This window comes from Pleurodeles waltl, chromosome 6, assembly GCF_031143425.1.
Source record: "Pleurodeles waltl isolate 20211129_DDA chromosome 6, aPleWal1.hap1.20221129, whole genome shotgun sequence".
NCBI classification, from domain to species: Eukaryota; Metazoa; Chordata; class Amphibia; order Caudata; family Salamandridae; genus Pleurodeles; species Pleurodeles waltl.
The window spans coordinates 1,368,293,724-1,368,315,862 of record NC_090445.1 but is presented as its reverse complement, the minus strand read 5'-3'; the positions used below and the strand labels follow the sequence as shown (position 1 = coordinate 1,368,315,862).

The following is a 22,139-nucleotide window of genomic DNA, read 5'->3' as shown; positions in this document are numbered from 1 at the left end:
ATACTCCAGATGTACCAGGTTTAAAATAACTTTTACATTTAATGAGCTGTGGGATGGGGGTGATTGGAGGGTGGTGTTGGGTGGGTAGTGGGTGAAGATTTGGGATTACACCCAGGCTATAAGGAATACCGGCTGATGAAGAGCCCTCTCTCCCCCGCCATCTCCTCCCCCCATACGCCCCGGAACCTGTAGTATGTACATGATGTAAGGCTCAATTATAACAGCTAAAGAGATTACTTAACTCCTTCTTCTAGGGTGGCAGAGCAATATCTGCCTGCCAAAACAGTTAACGTTATGCACTAAGAACATGGATCCCTTGGTACATTCCGTCGGTAGCTACAGGGCTTCCATCGTGGATAGTTGCGGATGCGATGTGGGAGGACAGCTGTGCATAAGTGATGCGTCTCCTGGAGACCAATAGGTGATTATAGTAAAAGAAGTATATTGGTATCCAGGCTTGTGCGGGTGGCTCTTGGCCACTGGGGTATTCAGTATTTCAGTGCATTAGGTTGGTACCCCCGGGATCTCAAATGTCGTTGGGGGGTGGGGCAGGGGGTTGCGGAAGGGGGAATCCCATTCTGTGGTTAAACAATGTTGTCTGCTGTTTGCAGCGTAATTCTGAGAAGCAGGTCTGTAGTGGCTCTGGCCTGCAAGGTGACCGATTCCTGCCCCAGAGGCACCCCTTCTAAGTCTTCTGTTGTAGGTCACATCCTGGTCGCGGATACCAGTCGCCACAACCAAGGTCTGTACTTGTTCCCTACTAGCTTAAGTTGGCGTTGCCACATTGGCAGCAGGTTCCACTTTTCTCTGTAGTCAGGGCCTCTTGCATTCAGGCCTGGGATGCGCAGGATGCTGTTTTAAAGTAAGAGGCTCCAGTCCCAAGGTTCATAGTGTCTTTGTTTCTCCCAATCCTAGATACCTTCTGGTTCTGTAAAGAAATACGTTTCTTAATTGGCAATGACTTGGTGGGGAAAAGCAACGAGTATGTGCGGTCTCTGTCCCTTAGCTTTTCCTTCATTCCCATAAAGAATGCCCGTTTTTGAGGAACTGCCAACGCATAGTCCAGCAAGAGAAGTATTCATGCATTGTCAATGGTGACCTGGCCCAATTGCCCTGCAGCCCGGAGGATTGTGACATTGTCCCTGAGGTTCATTACCACTGGAACCTGTGGGCCCATTCGACTGTGAAGAAGAGGGACAACAGCCATGTCTCAAAAAAGGTAGTGGGGTCTGTCCCTTACACCCCTTCCGGAAGCCAATTATGCAAATGTTGTTGAGTCCTGATCTTTCTTCTGCGTCCAACGCTTTGCTCTCCAGGAAGTGGACTATTTTGGATAGCTCCGTGATATGGCTGGTGAGGACCACAGCTGCAGACTGCAGGTCCTGTATAGCCGATTTGGCCTGTGTGATTCTGTCCGAGAGTTTACACTTGTCATCCCTCAAAAAATGACACTGCATCCACCCTGCCATCAAGCACACATCAGCAGCAAAGATTTTTTCCAGTTTCCAGTCTCCCCTCCATGGGGTCAAAGCATAGGGTCAAAACAGTCCATAGTTTATTTGTATTTGTTATCTACTGGTTGTTGTCACTGATTTTTAATAGGCAGAGCAGGACTGTAGGAACACATCTGGACCACAAGAACTATTTGTACTAGGAATAGAAAACTTGAGATTGAGATTTCTGAAGATTGTTGGATTTGTATTTTTTGTAAAATAAATTATTAATTAAATTATAATGTGAACACCACTTAACCAATGTTTATAGAAGCAAGGGTGGCTAGTTGAGACACAGCCATAATCATCATAAAAGAACCTGTGTTTTCCTAAGGACCAACTCCTCTTAACAAAAATTTCAAAACACTGTTATATTGATACTAGGTATATCTACTGGGAATTATTATGCTAATTAGGGAAATATTGCATTGAATATTGTACATTTTTCCAAAAGATTGGATCATGTAGCATTATTGTGCAAATGTAGCTCTTCTGGCATTGTCCCTATTAAAAAAAAAACACACACACAAAAAAAAATATCTGCACTGTCCAAGATGCATCTTTAGTATTTGTTTTATATACTTTCCCCATAATAAGAACATTAATCTCATTTACTGATTCTCATTTCCTGTCTTTCGATGATCACAGGCAGGACCTTAATAGTGGTCACACTGTTTGGTGAAATCACAGCGCTGCAGAAATCATAGTTTACACTTAAAAAACATTGAATGTAAGTCTTGGGTTTGCGTCCATTTCAGTTATTGGGGATATTTTCATTCTCACAGAGAATCCTGAAATCTGTTAAAGCAGTATCTAAAGCAGTGTTCCAGAAGAATGTTATTGGTATCAGATTGATAATGAGAGACTATTGTATGGACATAAACTCTACGCACTAAGTTTCATTGTATTGAATTGTATGAGAGTTTGTTAGTTAGATTGACTAGAGTAATGGAGGGGTGGAAGAGGAAAGAAATCCAGAAGTGCTAATTGGGAGTATATCCTTCATTTACTCAACTCAAAGGCTTGGGATGAGTAAACGGGGATGGAGGAGGGAAGAGTCTGTGGAAGGGTTAGGGAGAGCATAGTAGCAGGGTGAGATAAATGAGGGAGAATTTAGTAGGGTTGTGTGGGAGGTCATGGTAGTAGAGTGAGGTTTGGTGAGTTAGATTTGGAAGCGGAGGGAAGAGCTTAGGCAGAGTTATTTAGGAGATAAAAGTAGTAGAAAGAATTTGGGATGAGTCAGAGTGGGAATAGAGGATAGTTTGATAGAGACATGACATATGATGATGGGTAGATAAGTGTGATAAGATGAGAGCAGGAATTCATAGATATCTAGTATAATAACCCACCCAGGAGCCATGCAGTGACCCACGAACATGCCAAGCACAGAAACAACTTATACACATACATACTGTTGGAAATGGCCCTTTTTGCAGGGTCATCCCCAGTCTTTTTGCCTCCTGCCTCCTATTTTTTCTGACCTGTTGCTGTTGGCTTTTGAACTCTGAGCACTTTACCACTGCTAACCAGTGCTAAAGTGCACACTCTCTCTGTGTAAAAATGTATGTGATTGGTTTATCCATGATTGGCATATGTGATTTACTAGTAAGTCCCTAGTAAAGTATACTAGAGGTGTCAGGGCCTGTAAATCCAATGCTACTAGTGGGCCTGCAGCACTGGTTGTGCCACCCACATAAGTAGCTCTGTAATCATGTCTCAGACCTGCCACGGCAGTGTCTGTGTGTGCAGTTTTAACTGTAAATTCGACTTGGCAAGTGTACCAACTTGCCAGGCCTAAACCTTCTCTTTTCTTACATGTAAGGCACCCCTAAGGTAGGCCCTAGGTAGCCCAAGGGCAGGGTGCAGTGTATGGTTAAGGTAGGAAATATAGTAATGTGGTTTATATGTCCTGACAGTGAAATATAGCTACATTCGTTTTTCACTGTTGCAAGACCTGTCCCTCTCATAGGTTAACATGGGGGCTACCTTTAAATCTGATTAAAGTGTAGATTCCCTTTGGGAGCGGATGGACATGTGGGGTTTGGGGTCTCTGAGCTCACAATTTAAAAATACATATTTTAGTAAAGTTGATTTTGAGATTGTGTGTTTGAAAATGCCACTTTTAGAAAGTGAGCATTTTCTTGCTTATACCATTTCTGTGACTCTGCCTGTTTGTGATTTCCCTGTCTGGGTCAGTCTGACAGTTGGGCTGGTTGCACCTCACACTAGACAGTGACACACAAGGAGCTGGGGTGTAGTCTGCATTTCCTGATGAGCTATCTGTGCTGGGAGGGGAGGAGTGGTCACTCACACCTGAAAGGGCTGTGCCTGCCCTCACACAATGCAGTCTCCAACCCCCTGGTGAGTGTCTGGGGCCTGGCCTGGGCAAGGCAGGATTTCACATTCAAAAGAGACTTTGCTTTGAAGTAGGCCTACTTCAAAGGAGAAATAGGGCACCCAAAACTACAGACTTTAGAAACACTTCTGGAACCAAGAGGAACCTATATCTGGAGACGAGCTGAATAGCTGAGGAAGAGGAGCTGCCCTGCCTGTGACTGTGCTTTGTGGAGCTATCCTGCAGTTTCTGCTTCTGCCAGAGTAAGAGGGCAAAGACTGGACTTTGTGTGCCTTCCATCTTGAGAAGAAATCTCCAAGGGCTTGATCTAGAGCTTGCCTCCTGTTGTTTGAAGTCTCAGGGACAGTAAAGACTTCTCTCGGCCAGCACCTGGAGTCTCTGGAGAGACTCCTACTCTGCCCTGTGGTGCCCATCCAGTTCCTGGGACCCTGAAAGGAGAAGCTGGCAGCTTAAAGACAAGGAAATCCATGCACAGAGCGCCATGCGGGGAAAAGATTGACGCAACTCCGATCTGCGTCTGAAAAAACAACGCACGGCCGGCTCCGAAGCTGAGAAAACGACATTCGCAGGAAACGCGACCGAAGAACCGACGCACGGAGCAGGTGAAACGACGTGCAGCTTCGCTGACAAAGGCTGACAGATCACAACCTGCGCTGCGGGATTTCGGATCATCGTGCGGCTGGATTTCTGACTCGCGTACTGCCGTGAGGAGTTATTTTTGACTCACACCCGCCCGTGCTGGGTTATTTTTGACACGCACCAGGTACATTTTCACGCTAGCAGCGCTAGTGTGTGCTTAAAACTACTTAAAGGCTCTTTTTGTATTTTTATTGATAACTTGACTTGCGTATTGTGGATTTTTGTCGTTTTGGTCTTGTTTTGTTTAGATAAATATTTCCTATTTTTCTAAACTGGTGTTGTCATTTTGTAGTGTTTTCATTAAGTTACTGTGTGTGTTGATACAAATACTTTACACCTAGCACTCTGAAGTTAAGCCTACTGCTCTGCCAAGCTACCAAGAGGGTAAGCAGGGGTTAGCTGAGGGTGATTCTCTTTTAGCCTGACTAGAGTGAGGGTCCTTGCTTGAATAGGGGGTAACCTGATTGTCAACCAAAGACCCCATTTCTAACATTGGTAGCAGCGGTGGGATTTGGACTTGTATTTGTACTTGACATACAGTGATTAAGTGTACACTACTGTTTTGATCTCAGACCACTACATGACCACATACTACTTGTTTGGTGATCTTTCATTTTTCTCTTAAGGACTCCTTTTTGTTCTACTTCCATGATTTTGCTGATCCCTTGACTGATTCTTTTTACTTCATTGGGAACTTGTTTTCTGCCGTTGGAACTTTGCACTTGTTGCCATCATGTCTCAATCTGGAGATGCAACAGCTGGGGCTGTGTTTGAATTAGGGAAACTGAAGAGGTGCTCAGTTGCTCAATTGAAACAGTTCTGTGAAGATCTTGCCTGTCCTGTTAAGAGCTCTACCAGGAAGGGGGAGCTGCAAGAGGCATTGAGGGCCTGGGTGACAGCCAAAGAAGCTGGGGGCACACAGAAGATATGGATGGGAAAGTGCAGAGTCTACACAGTGGTGTAGTAGAGGTACCTGTTAAACCTGGGGGGAGGGTCTCCAGGAGTGGTAGCAGTAGGTCCTCTAAGGGTCTGACTCCTAAAGATGTGCAGGACAAGACAGGCAGAAAGAGCTCGCCGATTGGAGGCAGAAAAGTTGAGGATGCAAAGGGAGTTTGACGAGTGGAAAAGGGACTTCGAGATAAAAACTATGATTTTGGTTTATGAGCTAAAACTGGAAGAGCTGGAAATCAGGAGAGCTGAGTTCAGCTGGAATGGTGGCAGCAACAATTTTATATCCAGTGCTGCTGAAGAAGTGCACATGCCCAGAGATGTGGTGCCCTACTTGAAGGAGGGAGTTAACACATGCCAGGAGGTTCAGGTGTATGAGGTAGCTCCAGTGATGCACAGGGTCCCTGAGGTGGGTTGGGGAACTGGCATGGAGAGTCATATTCCTACTGATGGGAGGGACACTCTACTGACTCTAGGTGAGAGTGACAGGGAGAGGGGTTCCCCCCAGGTAGAAGTCCTGGTTATGGAGTGTGAAGACATCCCAGAAGAGTGTGGGTTGAGTGTCAGGGACAGTCAGGTACTGTCTCACCAGTCTCAGGAGGGTGATGTGGGGTGCTTTTTCAAGGCTGAGTCACTGGATGGTTGGGTGAAGGGTACTTTGGTTAATTCAGTTCCTGGGACCCTGAAAGGAGAAGCTGGGGGCCTAAAGACAAGGATATTTATATATGTTTTTTCTTTCATCTTCAGGGTTTATGACTCCATTGCAACGTTACATGGGGGGCCCACACTGAGCATCGCAACTACCCTGACCCTTTCTACCCTTTTTCAAAGAACATTTATCCCCTACGACCGTTTCCAGCCGATAAAATGGCGCGCAACTTTCTGAACAGCTTGCACCTGACCAATCACACTCCATGTGGCTCACAGATGTCCCCTTTGGATGTGCAATGGATCGGCATCCCTATATATACAAATTATTTTCCCTGTTAATTACCATAAAAAGCACTGAACAGATTCACAGCAAAACACAAAAAGGTTGCTTTCTGTACCAGGACCTACCTTACTGCCTAATTTGGTGTAATGCTGTCTAGTAGTTTTGGAGATATCGCTGTTCATGGTGCATATCTACTCTCTCTGGAGCCTAGTTGTCACTTGGAGGTTGCTTGTGGAGAAGACAGAATGCCTTGTTTTGTGATTTCCCCTTTATAAATCACCTCATGTCCCTAAAATGGCGCCTCTTGGTCTCACTCTAAAATGGCACTGTAGTTTAAAACCATCATCTGCTCTCTTGGGATATTAACAACTGTAAATGAATTGTTAAATAGTTATTACCACGCCTGGCTATCTTAATACAATAAGACTGTCATCCTAAATGAAATACATCTATTAAATTTTGGGTTGAGTGGCCATAATGGTCTTGTAAATTTTAAATAACCTTTTTATTCAGTCTTAGCAGTGACACTGCCATTCTCTTGCCCAACAAGATCACTGTAATTCAGACCACACTTGCTTTGGCTAAGATTGAGTGCTAGAAGCTTCATTTACCAACAGCCCCTCAGTAGTCCAGGATGGTCAATTGATCACTTCTGTTACCTGATAAATATACTTTACTTCGGATTGCCATATATTTCAGGAAACCTAATATATAGTGAACAGTACTTTGTGCCCTATGTTTGAAGTAGTTCAAAACTGTAAATACTGGGTAACCATGAGTTCTGGTAGCATAAACTTTTCAGACAATTTCTAGGTATTTTTTCTCTTCTTGTAAACTTTTAACGTTCTTTCTGAGTGGCAGTCCTTTACCGGTAACCTCTAATTTAAGTTGAGGTAGCATTTAATTTCTTAAATTCGCGTTTCTTCTATATTGCAGTTTAGGTTTGGGTATCCCATAAGTTGTTTCTGGGTGAATGCATCACTTTTGGACAAGGTCCTTCAAGGTCAACATGCTCATTTCCAGAGCATTTGCTTTGTATAAGAGTTTACTTCTGTTTCTGGTAGCTTTGTCAGGTTCATGATTGCAGAAGCACCTTTGCGTCCTCCCCATTTTGTAAGTCATTGTACCTTCTTAAATCTGCTGCCCTGAATTGCGTTATCTTCTATCTGTGTTTTTGTTTTAAAGACAGGGGTTCTACTTGTATAGGAATACATTTTAAGCTACACCATGCTTAGGGGTTTATAGGTTGTTCTGCCACTCTGGCCTTTCACTGAAAGTCTGGAGGCTAGAGGGATGCTTTTAGAGCAGGATATACTGGCCTGGCCGTCCTTGTATGGCCTAATTCTTGTTGCGGCTTCCTGCAGTGTGGGGTTGGTTTGAACACTTTTTTCAAGGGCGGCTTCCTGTTTCCAACCAAGCCTTTACCATGCTGTGGTGACAGAGAGGGCAGAAGCAATGTTAAGCAAGTTTAGACAAAGTGATTTTTGAAGAACTGTACTACTTGGCTAAAAAGAGTGCCACAAGGAGGCATCCTGTAGTTTTGGTAACCCTAGAGACAACGGCCTGGTAGGTGGGCGCTAGTGCTTCTGCATCTTCTCCCATTAATTATGAGTGTCCCTCATTTCGGAGAAGCCCCACTAAGAGTCTGGAGCTGACATGGCCTCACTTTGGGGTAGAAACTGAAGACCTGGCCATTCGACTAGGAGTCCAATCTGCCTACTCCAGCTCCAGGATAACCCTGGAGTGATAAGCGTGCTCTAAAAATTCTCATAACATATAGAGCCAGTGGATGGGCAGTGTCACCCACTGCAAATCCACTGTACACACATGAACGGGCCAGGGATACAAGACCCATGCCGAGATGTCACTCCTTTTCTAGTGCAGTACTGGGTTTGTGAAATAAGAAAATGAGATATAATCTATCTACTTTTTGAGTTATACAAGAAGTTATACTTTTGTTTTGTTATTGACTTTCTACTCCTAGATGTTCATTTTCCCTCTGCCCTGGTTGATCTTCTCTTCTTTAACCGCTTCTGTGCCTTGGACGAGGTGATCTCCCGGGGGGGAGGGTGAGGGGGGGCAAATTTGTTTTAGGCCATTTCTGCCCCCCCCCCGGTGGCAGATCGGCCTATTGTTATTAGGCCGATCTGCCCCCAGGGGGGCAAAAACCTCTAGGCGCCAGGGCAAATTTTTTTTTTGTGTTTGTTAGATTTTTTAGAGATGGGGAGCGACCCATTAGGCAAGGGTCGCTCCCCTGGGGGCAAATACTATTTAGGCCATTTCTACCCCCTTTGGGGGCAGATTGGCCTATTTTTATGTGGCCAATCTGCCCCCAAGGGGGACAGAAACCACTAGACACCAGGGATTATTTTTTTTCTTCGTGAATTTCACGCCATGGGAGCGACCCCTTAGGCAAGGGTCGCTTCCCTGGGGGCAAATTGTATTTAGACCATTGCCAATTTTTGTTAGGCCAATCTGCCCCCATGGGGGCAGAAACCACTTAGGCACCATGGATTGGTGTGTGTGTATGCATGTGTTTTCTTTAGGGAGGCACCCCCTTGGGTAAGGTTCGCTGCCCATGGGAGCACATTACTGTTGGCCATACCTGCCCCCCATTGGGGGCAGATGGGCCTATTTTTAGAAGGCCCATCTGCCCCAAGGGGGGGGCAGAGAGCCCACCAGAGGCCAGGGAAGGTTTTTTTTCAAAAATAAGAGGGTGGGGGTATGGCCATACCGCCACCCCAAATAAATGGGGCCAAAGTTGTTCAGCTCACTAGTGGGCAGATGGGGCAATTACCCCTGATCCACACCCCGGGGGGGCAGAAAGTCTACTAGATGCCAGGGAATTAAAAAAATATATATATATATATTGGTGTGGTGGCTACCAACCAATATGGGCCTGGTTACGCCCCCACCTCAACTGAAGGGGGTAACAGTCTTTCAGCTCTCTAAAACATCTTATCCCACAGCAAGCAAGAAGGCATTTGATTATTTTGGGTTTTAGTTTTACATTTGAGCCATGAGAACTTGGCTTACTCGCAAAATCGTCCCACTTGGAATGGTGAGGGCTGCACTTTATGGACTTTGGGGCGCTGCCATGTAGAAAAATCCACAAGACTTAGACACATCTGAAATCTAACCATCTGGGTGATTCCAGACTGGTGTGTTTCACATGCACCCCGCACCATTTATGTACCCACAATCCCCTGCAAACCTCCAACTTAGCTGGAAATCACACATTTTTCCCACATTTTTGTGATGGAACCTTCCGGAATCTGCAGAAATCCACAAAATTCCTACCACCCAGCATTGTCTCATCTATACCGATAAAAATTCTGATGCACTTGTCAGCCTAAAAATGATTTTTGCAAACTGCCCTTTTGGACCTCCTTTGTTCCCCCTCAATATAGACATGTTTTTGGCTCTTCCCTTTCACAAGCACTTGGACCACCTACACAAATGAGGTATCATTTTTGCTGGGAGACTGAGGGGAACATTGGGTGGTATGAAATGTGTCCCAGTGCGGTGATCCCACACAGAAATGTGGGAACAATTTTATTTTTTAGCTAAATTTTAGGTTTGCTGAGGATTCTGGGTAAGAAAACATTGGGGGATCCACGCAAGTCACACCTCACTGGACTCCCTTGGGTGTCTAGTTTTCAGAAATGTCTGGGTTTGGTAGGTTTCCCTAGAAGGCTGCTGAGCCCAGAACCAAAAACGCAGGCGCACCCCTGCAAAAACAGGTAGTTTTGTATTTGATAATTTTGATGTGTCCACGTTGTGTTTTGAGCCATTTCCTGTCACGGGCGCTGGGCCTACCCACACAAGTGAGGTATCATTTTTATTGGGAGACTTGAGGGAACGCTGGGTGGAAGGAAATTTGTGGCTCCTCTCAGATTCCAGAACTTTCTGTCACCGAAATGTGAGGAAAATGTGTTTCTTTCAGCCAAATTTTGAGGTTTGTAAAGGATTCTGGGTAACAGAACCTTGTCAGAGCCCCACAAGTCACCCCATCTTGGATTCCCCTAGAGCTCTAGTTTTCAAAAATGCACTGGTTTGGTAGGTTTCCCTAGGTCCCGGCTGAACTAGAGGCCAAAATCTACAGGTAGGCACTTTGCAAAAAACACCTCTGTTTTCTGTCAAAAAATGGGATGTGTCCACGTTGTGTTTTGGGGCATTTCCTGTCGCGGGCGCTAGGCCTACCCACACAAGTGAGGTATCATTTTTATCGGGAGACTTGGGGGAACGTAGAATAGCAAAACAAGTGTTATTGCCCCTTGTCTTTCTCTACATTTTTCCTTCCAAATATAAGAGAGTGTGTAAAAAAGACGTTTATTTGAGAAATGCCCTGTAACTCACATGCTAGTATGGGCACCCCGGAATTCAGAGATGTGCAAATTACCACTGCTCCTCAACACCTTATCTTGTGCCGATTTAGGAAATACAAAAGTTTTCTTGATAGCTATTTTTCACTCTTTATATTTCAGCAAATGAATTGCTGTATACCCGGTATAGAATGAAAACCCACTCCAGGATGCAGCTCATTTATTGGCTCTGGGTACCTAGGGTTCTTGATGAACCTACAAGCCCTATATATCCCTGCAACCAGAAGAGTCCAGCAGATGTAACGGTATATAGCTTTCAAAAATCTGACATTGCGGGAAAAAGTTACAGAGTAAAACGTAGAGAAAAATTGCTGTTTTTTTCACCTCAATTTCAATATTTTTTTTTTCAGTTGTTATTTTCTGTAGGAAACCCTTGTAGGATCTACACGAATTACCCCTTGCTGAATTCAGAATTTTGTCTACTTTTCAGAAATGTTTAGGTTTCTGGGATCCAGCATTGGTTTCACGCCCATTTCTGTCACTGACTGGGAGGAGGCTGGAAGCATAAAAAATCGTAAAAATGGGGTATGTCCCAGTAAAATGCCAAAATTGTGTTGAAAAATTGGGTTTGCTGATTCAAGTCTGCCTGTTCTTGAAAGCTGGGAAGCTGGTGATTTTACCACCGCAAACCGCAGCCCCTTTTTCCCGTTTTTTTAAAAAAAACTAAATTTTCACTGTATTTTGGCCAATTTCTTGGCCTCCTTCAGGGGAACCCACAAAGTCTGGGTACCTCTAGAATCCCTAGGATGTTGGAAAAAAAGGATGCAAATTTGGCGTGGGTAGCTTATGTGGACAAAAAGTTATGAGGACCTAAGCGAGAACTATTCCAAATAGGCAAAAAAAGGTCTGGCACAGGAGGGGGAAAAGGCCTGGCAGCTAAGGGGTTAAATGGTTGTTCCACCTTTTTTTTTTTTTGTTTTTGTTTTTTTTACTGCAAAGGATAATAATGACAGTTATTTAAATACCTCTCCTAATCTCAGCTTTAAACCCATTCTAAAAAGTACTGGAGTAAAATGTCACCCTGTGGTCTTGTGTAATAATTGTTCTAAATCCCTTTCAACGCGGTTCTGTAGTTACGGATTATCAAAATCTTCTTTCTTTTTAAAATAAATAGTACTTTACTCCTGTCAGTTATAAAAAATAAAAAAAGAAAGATAGCTGGAGGAATGTGATCTAAATTTGTTAACTCCGATTTCAAAATGTAATTTGTACTTATACTTGTATTTTTTTCCCTTTCACTTACCTTTGTGTTTACTCTTTTGGGATAGTCCAATGCAAAAATCGGCTAATTTTACATCTGGCTTCATAGCCTCTGGTGCCATACCGTGTGCGCTCACCATAAAAGGGTAGAAGCCTCACCCACAGACTGGTAAAGCCATTGCTGACTGCCACTATCCTATGGACCCTGATCCTTGCCTAGTATCGAGGCCCTCTCATAGTGAGTCACATTTTTTGATTGCGGAGATAAATTGATTTAGTTTGAGATGTCTGAAAACACGAGCTACGTTTTTGTCCTACTCACAAGCTTTAAAGAGGCACAGTGTCCTCCCCATTGGACATCACAACAGTACGGCTTGCTTTGTCCTTGGGTTCCTCCATTCAGCATTGGGCAGCATCTTTAAGTGAAGCTGTCTTGGTGCCCTGAATAGGAGTCTCCTACCTCAGGTTGGTATATAGTTTGTCTCTTTGCTAACCCTTTGCAGCAAGCCACACTAGGTGGTGTGAGGGTTTACTATCCTGTGTGATGCCCCTGACATTGGCAAAGAGGTTTGGAATCAGCACTGCCATCCAGGATTGTTACATGTATCAGTTCTTCAGGAATATCTGTCCTTGAGAACCACAGCTTGATTAAATATCTAGATGCATAAAGCACTTTGGTCCAAGTGTGGAAGAAGTACGGCATATTAAAATTTCCATTGTTGGAAATGTGGATGATATTAGAAAGCAGTTGCTCCAGTGTGTAGTTCTGCAGAACGGATGATGTCCTTCATGTGTCTAAAGTATGTAATTTCTGTAATTTGTGACAAAAACTTAAGTGTACTGCTGTGTATACGAGCTAATGCAACCAGTGCTGACCTGGAGACTGACAACATCACCTGACTTCTTAGGGTCATTGTGATGTTAGCCTTTAAATCCTGGCAGTCACCATTGTATAGAAAATATCTCTCCACAGGGGTATTGTACATTAATGTAATCTTATTTGTCTTTTTTTTCTCTGTTCAAGGTCGACCTTTTGAAAGAAGGAGAAGTGCCCAAGCCTTATCCAAATCAATATAGGGATTTATGGGACAACAGGCATGTAAAAATGCCCTTTTCTGACCAGAACCTCTACCCGGTTGAAGATGAGGTAGTATTGAATTTTGGTTGTTCATCTGACAGAACCAATACTAAAAGAAGCCATTTACATTTGTATAAACGTTGCCATTGCATGGCTGCAAGTACAAAATGTGCAAGTATACATTTATGTTTAAAATCTCTTATCGGATTTTAAAGCAACAATATAACATCACCCACCTATAACCACTGGCAGGTGGGGTTGGATGGGATTGGGCAGGGGGAAGTAACTGGGGGGGTGGACTGGGGGGGAATGGGGGGAGAAAGGACTCAATGAGGGGGACAGAAAGGAGGGGTTAGCCCACTGTGTGTGTGCACTATGCTTCCCTGAGTGTGCCTCAGGTGTGTCGTGTTGTCAGTATTCTCGTTGATGAGGTGTCATTTAAGTCATTCGGTTGGTACCTGTTGCGGTTGTCATTTGGAGGATGCGAAGATAAGAAGGGCAGGATAATTCCCTGAATTCTTCTGACATGTACTGTATATATGAACCAGTTGCTGCTGCTGTCAGTTGTTCCATGTCCATGAGGGCCCACAGTTTGTGTAACCAGTCTGTGTGTGTGTCTGTGTGTAGGGATGGTCTCTGTCCCCCATTGGGAGAGTAAGAGGATCATTGCTGCCCCCAGAGCCAGTTTCATCGCCCGGCCTCGAGATGAGTGAAGAGGGTATGTGAAGGGATCCGGGAGACCCAGAAAGACGTAACTAGATAACCACGGTACATTGGATCCTGAATTTCATCGATCGCTTGGGGGATTGTGCACCAGAAGGAGGCAATCTTCGGGCAGTGCCACAATATGTGTGTAAGTGTTCCCTCCTGTCCGCACCCATGCCAACACCTTCCATCCCCGCACTGCCCCCACCCAGCCATTTGAGCAGGTGTAAAGTACATGTAATGGGCTACTTTCAGGAACATTTCCTTGGTGTTTGTGGCACGCGCTGTGACTCGTGCTCGATGATGGAGTACGTCACAACACTCTCTATCTGTAAAGTTGCGTTCGCATTCCTTCTCCCATCTACGTCTTGCAGGGGTGGCAGGTATTGCAGCTGGCTCTACCAAAAAGGTATAGATATCAGAAAGGAGTTGTTTGTCGGTATCTCTAGTCATCAGCCACCGCTCGAAGCGGGTAAGGGGCCTACTCGTGTAAGGGCATACTGTGGGGTAAGTCACCCAATGGTGGACTGGGAGGTACTGTGAATGTGCAGTTGCCGGGAGCCCATACACTGCTCAAAAACGGTCAAAGTCCATGACTTCGCCTCAGTAAAGAGGTCTCCTATCCTCTTGCTGTTTGTATCCTGCCAGTGTGCGAAAGCGGAGTTGCCCAGCGCCGGAGGAAATTCCGAGTTGCCGATGAGCGGCGTCTGTGGGGAGACCAGTGTGGACGGTCCCCTCTTAACCTGTACCTTGTCCCATGCTCCCATCGTCGCCCTCAGGACTGGGGAAACATACACTCCCTCCGGTCAGTGTTTCTTCGCATCCATGGCACTTTCCAAAAATGAATTCCTGCCACAGCCTGGTCAATAAAGCACCAGTATTTGTCAGTGAGGGATCGGGCCCATTCAGCCATGTACCAAAATTGGGATGCATAATAATAGCTCAGCAGGTGTGGGACCCCGAAGCCCCTGTCCGTTTGAGGCAGATGTGCCTGAATCTTTGACATTCTAGCCCTCCTGCCTCCCCAGATGTACGCCCATGTTTGCTATTTATCTATAAGATTAGGTGGTGGTTGCAGTGGAAACATCTGCATAAGGTAGAGTATCTTAGGTAGGAGTGTCATCTTTACTGCCGCCAGACGGCCCAGCCATGATAGTCCATGTGGCTTCCACCTTGTCAGGTCAGAACAAACCACCTCTAATATCGTGTTATAATTGTGAGCCACTGTTGCCTCGAGTGTGGGGTGTATCCAGAGACCCAAGTACTTGATGCCATGTGAGGCCCATGAAAATGGGCGGTTAGCGTCCAACGCTCTCCGTTTGACTTCTGGGATCGTGATATTTAGAAGAGTCGATTTGGTGAAATTCGTTTTAAAACCCAATGCTTTGCTAAATTCCTCGAGTTCCACCATGACCCCCAAGAGGGAGGTCTGAGGTTGAGACAGATGGAGAAGCACCTCATCTGCATAGAACGCTAGTGTATGCCTTCTGCCCCCCATTGGCACACCATATATATCTGGGTTCTGCCGAATGTGCTCAGCGAATCGCTCCATGTACAAGGTGAACAGCAGGGGTGACAAAGGGCACCCCTGCCGGGTCCCTCTGGATATGGGGCATTGCTGCGACAGTTCTCCGTTCACTGAGACCATAGCTCTGGGTCTATCATAGTTGCTACGGATCCACCACAGAGTCTAGGTCCAAGCCCAGAGTGACGCAGAACCTCATGAAGGTACTGCCAGTCTACCCGGTCAAAAGCTTTCTTCACATCAATGGAGAGGAGGAGGGCGGGGGTTCGAGACCGATGGACCTTATCCACCAAGTGGCATAGTCTCTTGGTATTGTCACTACAGGATCTTTCCGGAATACACGCTGTTTGATCTGGGTCAACCAGACCTTGCATATACAGGTTCAGCCGGTGAGCCAAGATACCCGTGAAGATCTCAGTGTCCACGTTCAGTAACGTTATGGGCCTGTAGGAGGAGCACAACCGCGGGTCCTTCCCCGGTTTGGGGATGACCATCACCATTCCTAGTTGCATAGTTGCGGGAAGGGGGCGAGTCGGGGTCAGTGCGTTGTACAGCCGGGCCAGCACGGGGGCTAGTTGTGCCCCAAAGCCCTTATAGAATTCTGCTCCAAAGCCGTCCGCTACCGCAGCTTTACCGGATTGCAGACAATGCATAGTCCCTATTACCTCCGCTGGGGTAATGTCCTTCTCCATTGTGTCCCTGTCTGCAGTGGGGATCCGGGGCAATGGGGCGGAGTCCAGCTAGTCATCTTTGTCCTGACCACCAAGCTCTTCCGCAGCGTATACGTCAGAGTAAAACCTCTCGAACTGCTAGAGAATGAGCGCCTCCTGACTCATCAGTGTACCGTCTGGTAAACGCACTTCCGCCACTCTGCAGCTCGTTGCCTGTATACGAAGGCGGTGGGTCAGAAGTCGGCCCGCCCTGTCTCCCCCTGCGTAGAATTTTTGCCTGGTCCAGAGCAGGGCATATTCCGCCCTATCCCCGTCTAAGGCCCGCAGCTGTTCCTGAGGGTAGTGAGCTGTCTTCTCAACTTCAGAGATCCCGTCCTGCTATGTGTAGCCTCCAGGACTCTAATTTCATCCTCTAGTTGGAGACGCTTCACATGGCGAGCTATATTCATTCTTGCAGCTATCCCTATAAATTGGCCCCTGACCACTGCCTTTAGCGTTTCCCACAGAGTTGTAATATTGGTTGTGGGAGTGTCGTTTATTTCCAGGAAGGAAGTTATTGTTTCCCTTATTTCGGCTAGGATATCCTCATATGCTAGGAGCCCCGTGTTAAGCCTCTAATTCCGTTTGCTGGTGTTGTGGGGGGACAGCGCAAGGCGCACCGTGAGCGGGGAGTGGTCTGAAATAGAGGCCACGCCTATCTCAGACCTGGCAACCAGTGTGGTGATGCAGGGGTTAGTGAGGAAAAGGTCTATGCACATGTATGATTGGTGGGTGGCTGAGAAAAAGGAGTGTAACCTATCTGTCAGATGCTGCCATTGCCCTGCCCCGTCCAGCCACTCCTGGAAACCCTTCTGAAAAGACTCCTGTTTGGCCATATCTCTCGGTGGACCTATCTAGCTGTGACTCCAGAATTAGGTTAAAATCTCCGACCACCACAATGTCCTCGTCTGGTGTTGTCAGTACCCTCCCCAGTGTGTCTTTCAAAAAACTCTCCTGACTCTAGTTTGGCCTGTATATATTGGCTAGTGTTAGTCTACGCCTGTGAATGTCCTTATGTAGTGAGAGGAGCCTCCACTGGATCGCCGTCTGTATCTGTGTTATCTTCCCTGAAAACAGCAAGATCTCCCCCCAGCCACCCCCGCCTCCCCGGCCCCAAAGAATGAAGCTAGCGATCAAACCATTGGGACTACAGTCTCTTCCAGTTTCTGTTTGGAGTAGGTGGGTCTCTTGTAGTAGTCAGATATTTCTCTTCGTCTCCCTAAGCTGCAAAAGAATGGCATGCCTCTTCACAGGCAAACTAAGAATGGTTACCATGGAGGCAGTTGGTATGGATTGCTATGGGTCGGTAAGATGGTTCAATCAGTAGAAAGACAACACAACATCTAAACCTGTAGACAGTGAGGTAGCAGAATATTACTTCCCTTGGACCAAAGCAGGAAAAGAAAAGGGTAGGGAGGAGGGTGCAAACAACTGGGTGTCAACGTTAAAAGAAGTTCCCCGTCTGGGTACTAACATAGACATATTCGAGGAGGCTTGATCCGCAGTACATGTTCGTGCGACTTCCTTTCTGTGGGGGTCAGAGCTCCGCCGCCCTGACCGCAGTGGCTTGTAGGCTCATCTTTACTAGGTCAAGGTCACCCAATGCACTCATTTCCTAGATTACATTGTAGGCCATCAGAGGAGGGGAGTCATGGGGGAAGGAACCCCTGTGATTTATTGTCTGTCAACAGTATTCTGAGTCTGCTTCTGACACACTGTCCTGGCTGTGTAGACTCCGGATCAAGGCTGCACTTTCTTTCTGACTTTCAGCCGTCGTCGGGTTATGGGGTTTATTCCTCCTGTTGTGGGGATTTGAGCAGCCTCTATCTCCTCGTGAGGGCTGCTCCTGGGAGGGTGACTGCTGGGGCTGCTCCCGGAGGCTAGGCCTCAAGGACTTGTGCTTCTTCCAGTGTGCGAATGCTGAGGGTTTCTTTCAGCCAGACAAATTACAGATGAAGTTGATGGCCCCATTTATATCTGATGTCTCTGTCTTGTAGAAGGTCCGTGACCAGCTGCAGGGTTCTGCGGCGCTGCAATGTCAACATCAACAGATCTTGAAAGAGGCCAATTCGGTGCCCCTCAAATTTGATCACATTCTGGTCCAGAGCTGCCGCCAATATGGTCTCCCGTTGACTATAATAGTGCAAACAGGTCAGTATATCCTGAGCCTGACCCGGCGGGGTGGCCAGCCCTGTGTGTTCTGTCAAGTATAATGGCCTGGCCTGTAACTCCGGAGCCACATGTTTAAAGAGATGTACTACAAAGTCCTCCAAGGGGTCTGGCACTGCCTGTGTTGGGATGCCTTTTGTACGACTATTAGATCGCCGGGATCTATTTTTCAGGTCTTCTAACTAATACTACAGTTCTTGGTTCTTATATTGCAGGGCGAGGAGTTCCCGTCTGTGAGAGTCAACTTCTTCCTCACGTGCGCCATGGGTCTGCTCCAGTGTGTCCACGCGCTGACCCAGGTCGGTCACCTCTCTCCTGAGGTCATTGACTTCTGCTGCAATTTCCCACTTCAACTAAGCAAAGTCCTCCCGATGGGAGCCAAAAAGTTGTTCCATGAATGTCCTTGTCAGAGGGGTCTCCCCACCCTCCACCTGGCTCCTGTCTGTCACCTCTCCTTCCTCCGCCAAAGGGGTCTCCGGCGGAACCGTTTTCTTGGCCGGCGATTTATTGGAAAAGTCTTTAAGGGAACCCTCCTTTTTGCCGGGTCTCTGGGACGCCATTCTTGTCCTTTCTCCTTCTGTCAAAGTTCAGTCTGTGCCCCAGTGAGACCACCATTCAAAAGTGTACTCCACCGGTGTCTTGACTCGTCAGTCCGGCCCTCTGCCGGGTCCAACGCTGGATCCCCAATCCAGGTCCCTCCTCATGATTAGAGGTCCCCCGGCACAGTCGCTCTCCGGGACAGGTGATCGCGCTGCGGTGTCCCCAGAGGCCTAGCCGGTAGGCTCCAGACTATCTTCCCTTGGTCAACTACGGACCTGTATTTGACTTTGGGAGTGGTCGTCACTAAGCGGTGGAGATTCCTGTCAGTCTCTCCTGTTCTGCCCTCCAAAGTGCTCAGTTCCGCATCCCTTCCGTGTTGCTGTGTGTTCCTATTTCGGCCTCCTTCGGTATCTGACTGCCAGTGCCCAGACAGTTGAGACGTCTCGCCAGCCAGCCTCCCAGGTCTCCACGAAAGACCACCCTGCCAGTGGCGGCTGGTGACATTTTAAAGTGGTGGGGCGTAAAAGTTTGGGACGAGTGCCCTATGGTGAGCGAGCATAGCGAATGAGCCCGAACATCATGAGGCAGGTTCGCGGGGGTTCTGCCCCCGGGGAAAATTTTGATAAAGAGTGGGCAAATGGTGCATTTTCAAGCAAATTTGAGAAAGCAAGAAGGTTAATAAACCAACTGTAGTTAGGACACCATTAAGGCACAAAAGAATGTAAACCTGTAACGCATGACACAGGCCCATACTACTTTATATATTATGGAGCCTCTTGTGGTCTTTTAATAAAAACATCTCTGTAATCCAAAAGCGTCCATGGCCCTACAAAGCCCATGTAACTGTAACTATTACAGAAACACACCAGGACAGCAATGACTTTAGAACTGTTCAATACTTCTTCATGACGTCCAACCATCAGCTCACTGAGCCATCATTTCAATCACCACACTGGCTCAAAGCCTTTCTATGTGAGTTATTTACCCTATGCTTATCTTTTTTTTCTTTGTAACAGGAGACTGGAGACCAGACCTAAAAAAAGATTAAAATTCTAATGAAGCAAATATGTATTTGTGTGATATGCTGGCTTTTACACAAAAAAATGAGATCTACAAAACGCTGTCATGGTTTGACTTAAAGTGCACACAGTGCATTACCTTACATCATAATGTGTTATAAACTCTGAAAATACATTTTTCCTCTACCTTTTTGGCGTCCTGTTATGTTCCTTGAACTCACCCCAAATGTGATTAATAGACCTTGGTGCAGAGCTTACGGTCTGTAGCAATCACTGATGCTAAGGGGGCGAAGCTCCAGTTCTTAATATATTAATGAACTATCATGAGCCTTAGCTACCGAGTGAGAACATGGTCTTCCCAATACATTGTCACGTTTCCGTGGGCGAGCGAACACTAGACGCACTGCATATCCAATAAAACCAAAGCCGCTGAATTAGCATTTCTTACCAGTGGCCTCGGAGGGATCGCCTGACACTTGGTTGGATCATTTCTAGTTCCTGACTCCTGCCAGCACACTTACCACGGTACATCAAAAAATGTTCTCGGGGTAGCACTTGCAAATGAAAAAAATGTGCTGATGATGCACAGTTTTCACTAATCCTAAATACTTTGTAGTTATGTCATAAATTCTGCCACGCACTACACCATGTGAGGCAATAATATGTGTTTATACAACTACACTTGCAAAAACGACCTGCCTGTGTTCCATGCAACGTTTCTTTACTTTCTACATATGCAACATTTATCTACACATAGGAACATTTGTGTCACTCTTTGTGAACAAAGGACATAATCATTTTTCCCAATAAGCTGGTGATAAAAAAACTAACCGCTATTGAACCCGAATCATAATGTAAAAAAAATTGTCTTGTGGTCATGCCAAGCAATTTCATAGTGTGAAATATACGGTCACACTCGCACACAAAATACACGTGTGTTTATCTAATGACATCCCCCATATTCGAGTACTTATCGCAGGCCGGGTGCAAACAGACAGGGCTCCCTGTGCAGGTGCCAGGCTCCTGCCAAGTGATGCTGTGTGTGGGAGGCAAGGGCTTTAACTGGAGCTTATAGGTGAGGGCTTACCTTTGGTTGTTCAAACCGAATTAGGGCAGCTTGCATGGCATTTTTTTCTTTCTGAAACTCATGTTCTCTCTCTGTTTTCTTCCTTAATTGGAACTAAGAGCCAACATCGCACTAATGCACGGCCCGCCAGAGGGAGCCAGCCCTCTTTTTTATTTCAGGGTAATGGAGCTATTCAGGAACGGGTATTTGCCATCTCTTTGTGTGTTAATGTCATGATCTCGAGCTGACATGACAGTTGCCTTGTCGAGGGATCGATGGCGACACAGCACATGCCTCAACATAATATTCCCATGGCTATGGGGACCGGCGCAGCAATGAATACACATTAAAGCACTTATGAGGGGAAACAAATTGTTGTCAAATAAAATGGTAGTGTGCGCGTTACTGTGTCCGTGAACCATGCATGCGCGGGTCTTCAAAGATGGGTGCTTGGGCAGGCATTCTTTAAAGCGCAATATCCTTTCCCTGACATTTATGAGGAGCTATTTGGAACTGGAGTGAATAAACTGAGAACAGGATTGGAATTGTATTATGTAGCTCATCGTGCAAATACAGCTACTGATGTGGTGTTACTTTAATCACCACATACCTCAGCTCCGACGGCCTTCATCAATGAGGGTGAGATGACCGGGGCCCAGCAGCAACGCAGGGAGAGGCACTACTCACTGTGCGCGGCGACAGCTGTCAGTCTGAGTCAGTTGAAATGGAGTGAAACCCTCCTCGGCCTCGTAGTCATCTGGGTACTGCATCAGCTGCGTTCTTTTGAGGCGAGAATATGTAGTCCCTAAGAGTTTTCTTAATTTCATATGCTTAATGCATACAGTTGCGTGGCCTTGCCTGATCACTTGTAGTCTGCTATAACCACCACTAGCATTGGCTCAAGTCTAGCCTTATCGTTTACACTTTAAAGAATTAAAGATTATTTCAATTAATTTATATAAGGCAGCACGCTGAGTCAGGAACAGCAGCTCCATGCCAGTGTTGGTCTCGAAACCTCGAGCACGATTTACTTTGGCGAGCAAGGGAAGGTGAAGCCGGGGTAAGGCACAACATAGTGAAATAAGTACAGCTGAAAACTGCACTCACAGATGTACGCACACATTCATACATGGACTGTGTGGATTATTAACTGGCACTCGACATCCAAGCCCACTGTTGCACAGTAACACTAATTTCACTACCACCGCTTTACTCGGCTCGGTCTTTTTGCTGAATGTGCCCGCAGTGGCCGACAGAGTTCTGTGGACATATGGAAATGAGTTACACTTAAAGTAGAAGGCAAACTCTTGAGGCCTGCGCAGTACATGAGCAAGTGTTGATGGATAGGGTGACATAACTCGTGCACATCTCA

General features: G+C 46.2%; 1 protein-coding gene across 4 annotated transcripts in view; it reads left to right on the top strand.

The window, feature by feature from the left end:
- The window catches only part of PARG (poly(ADP-ribose) glycohydrolase), an 850,138-nt gene that overhangs the window by 184,758 nt on the left and 643,241 nt on the right, over window positions 1-22,139 (top strand). For all 4 annotated transcript variants that reach the window (XM_069240664.1, XM_069240666.1, XM_069240665.1 and 1 more), the window contains one exon: window positions 12,980-13,102. In XM_069240664.1, the coding sequence (XP_069096765.1) occupies window positions 12,980-13,102 (123 nt within the window). The remainder of the gene's footprint in view (window positions 1-12,979; window positions 13,103-22,139) is intronic.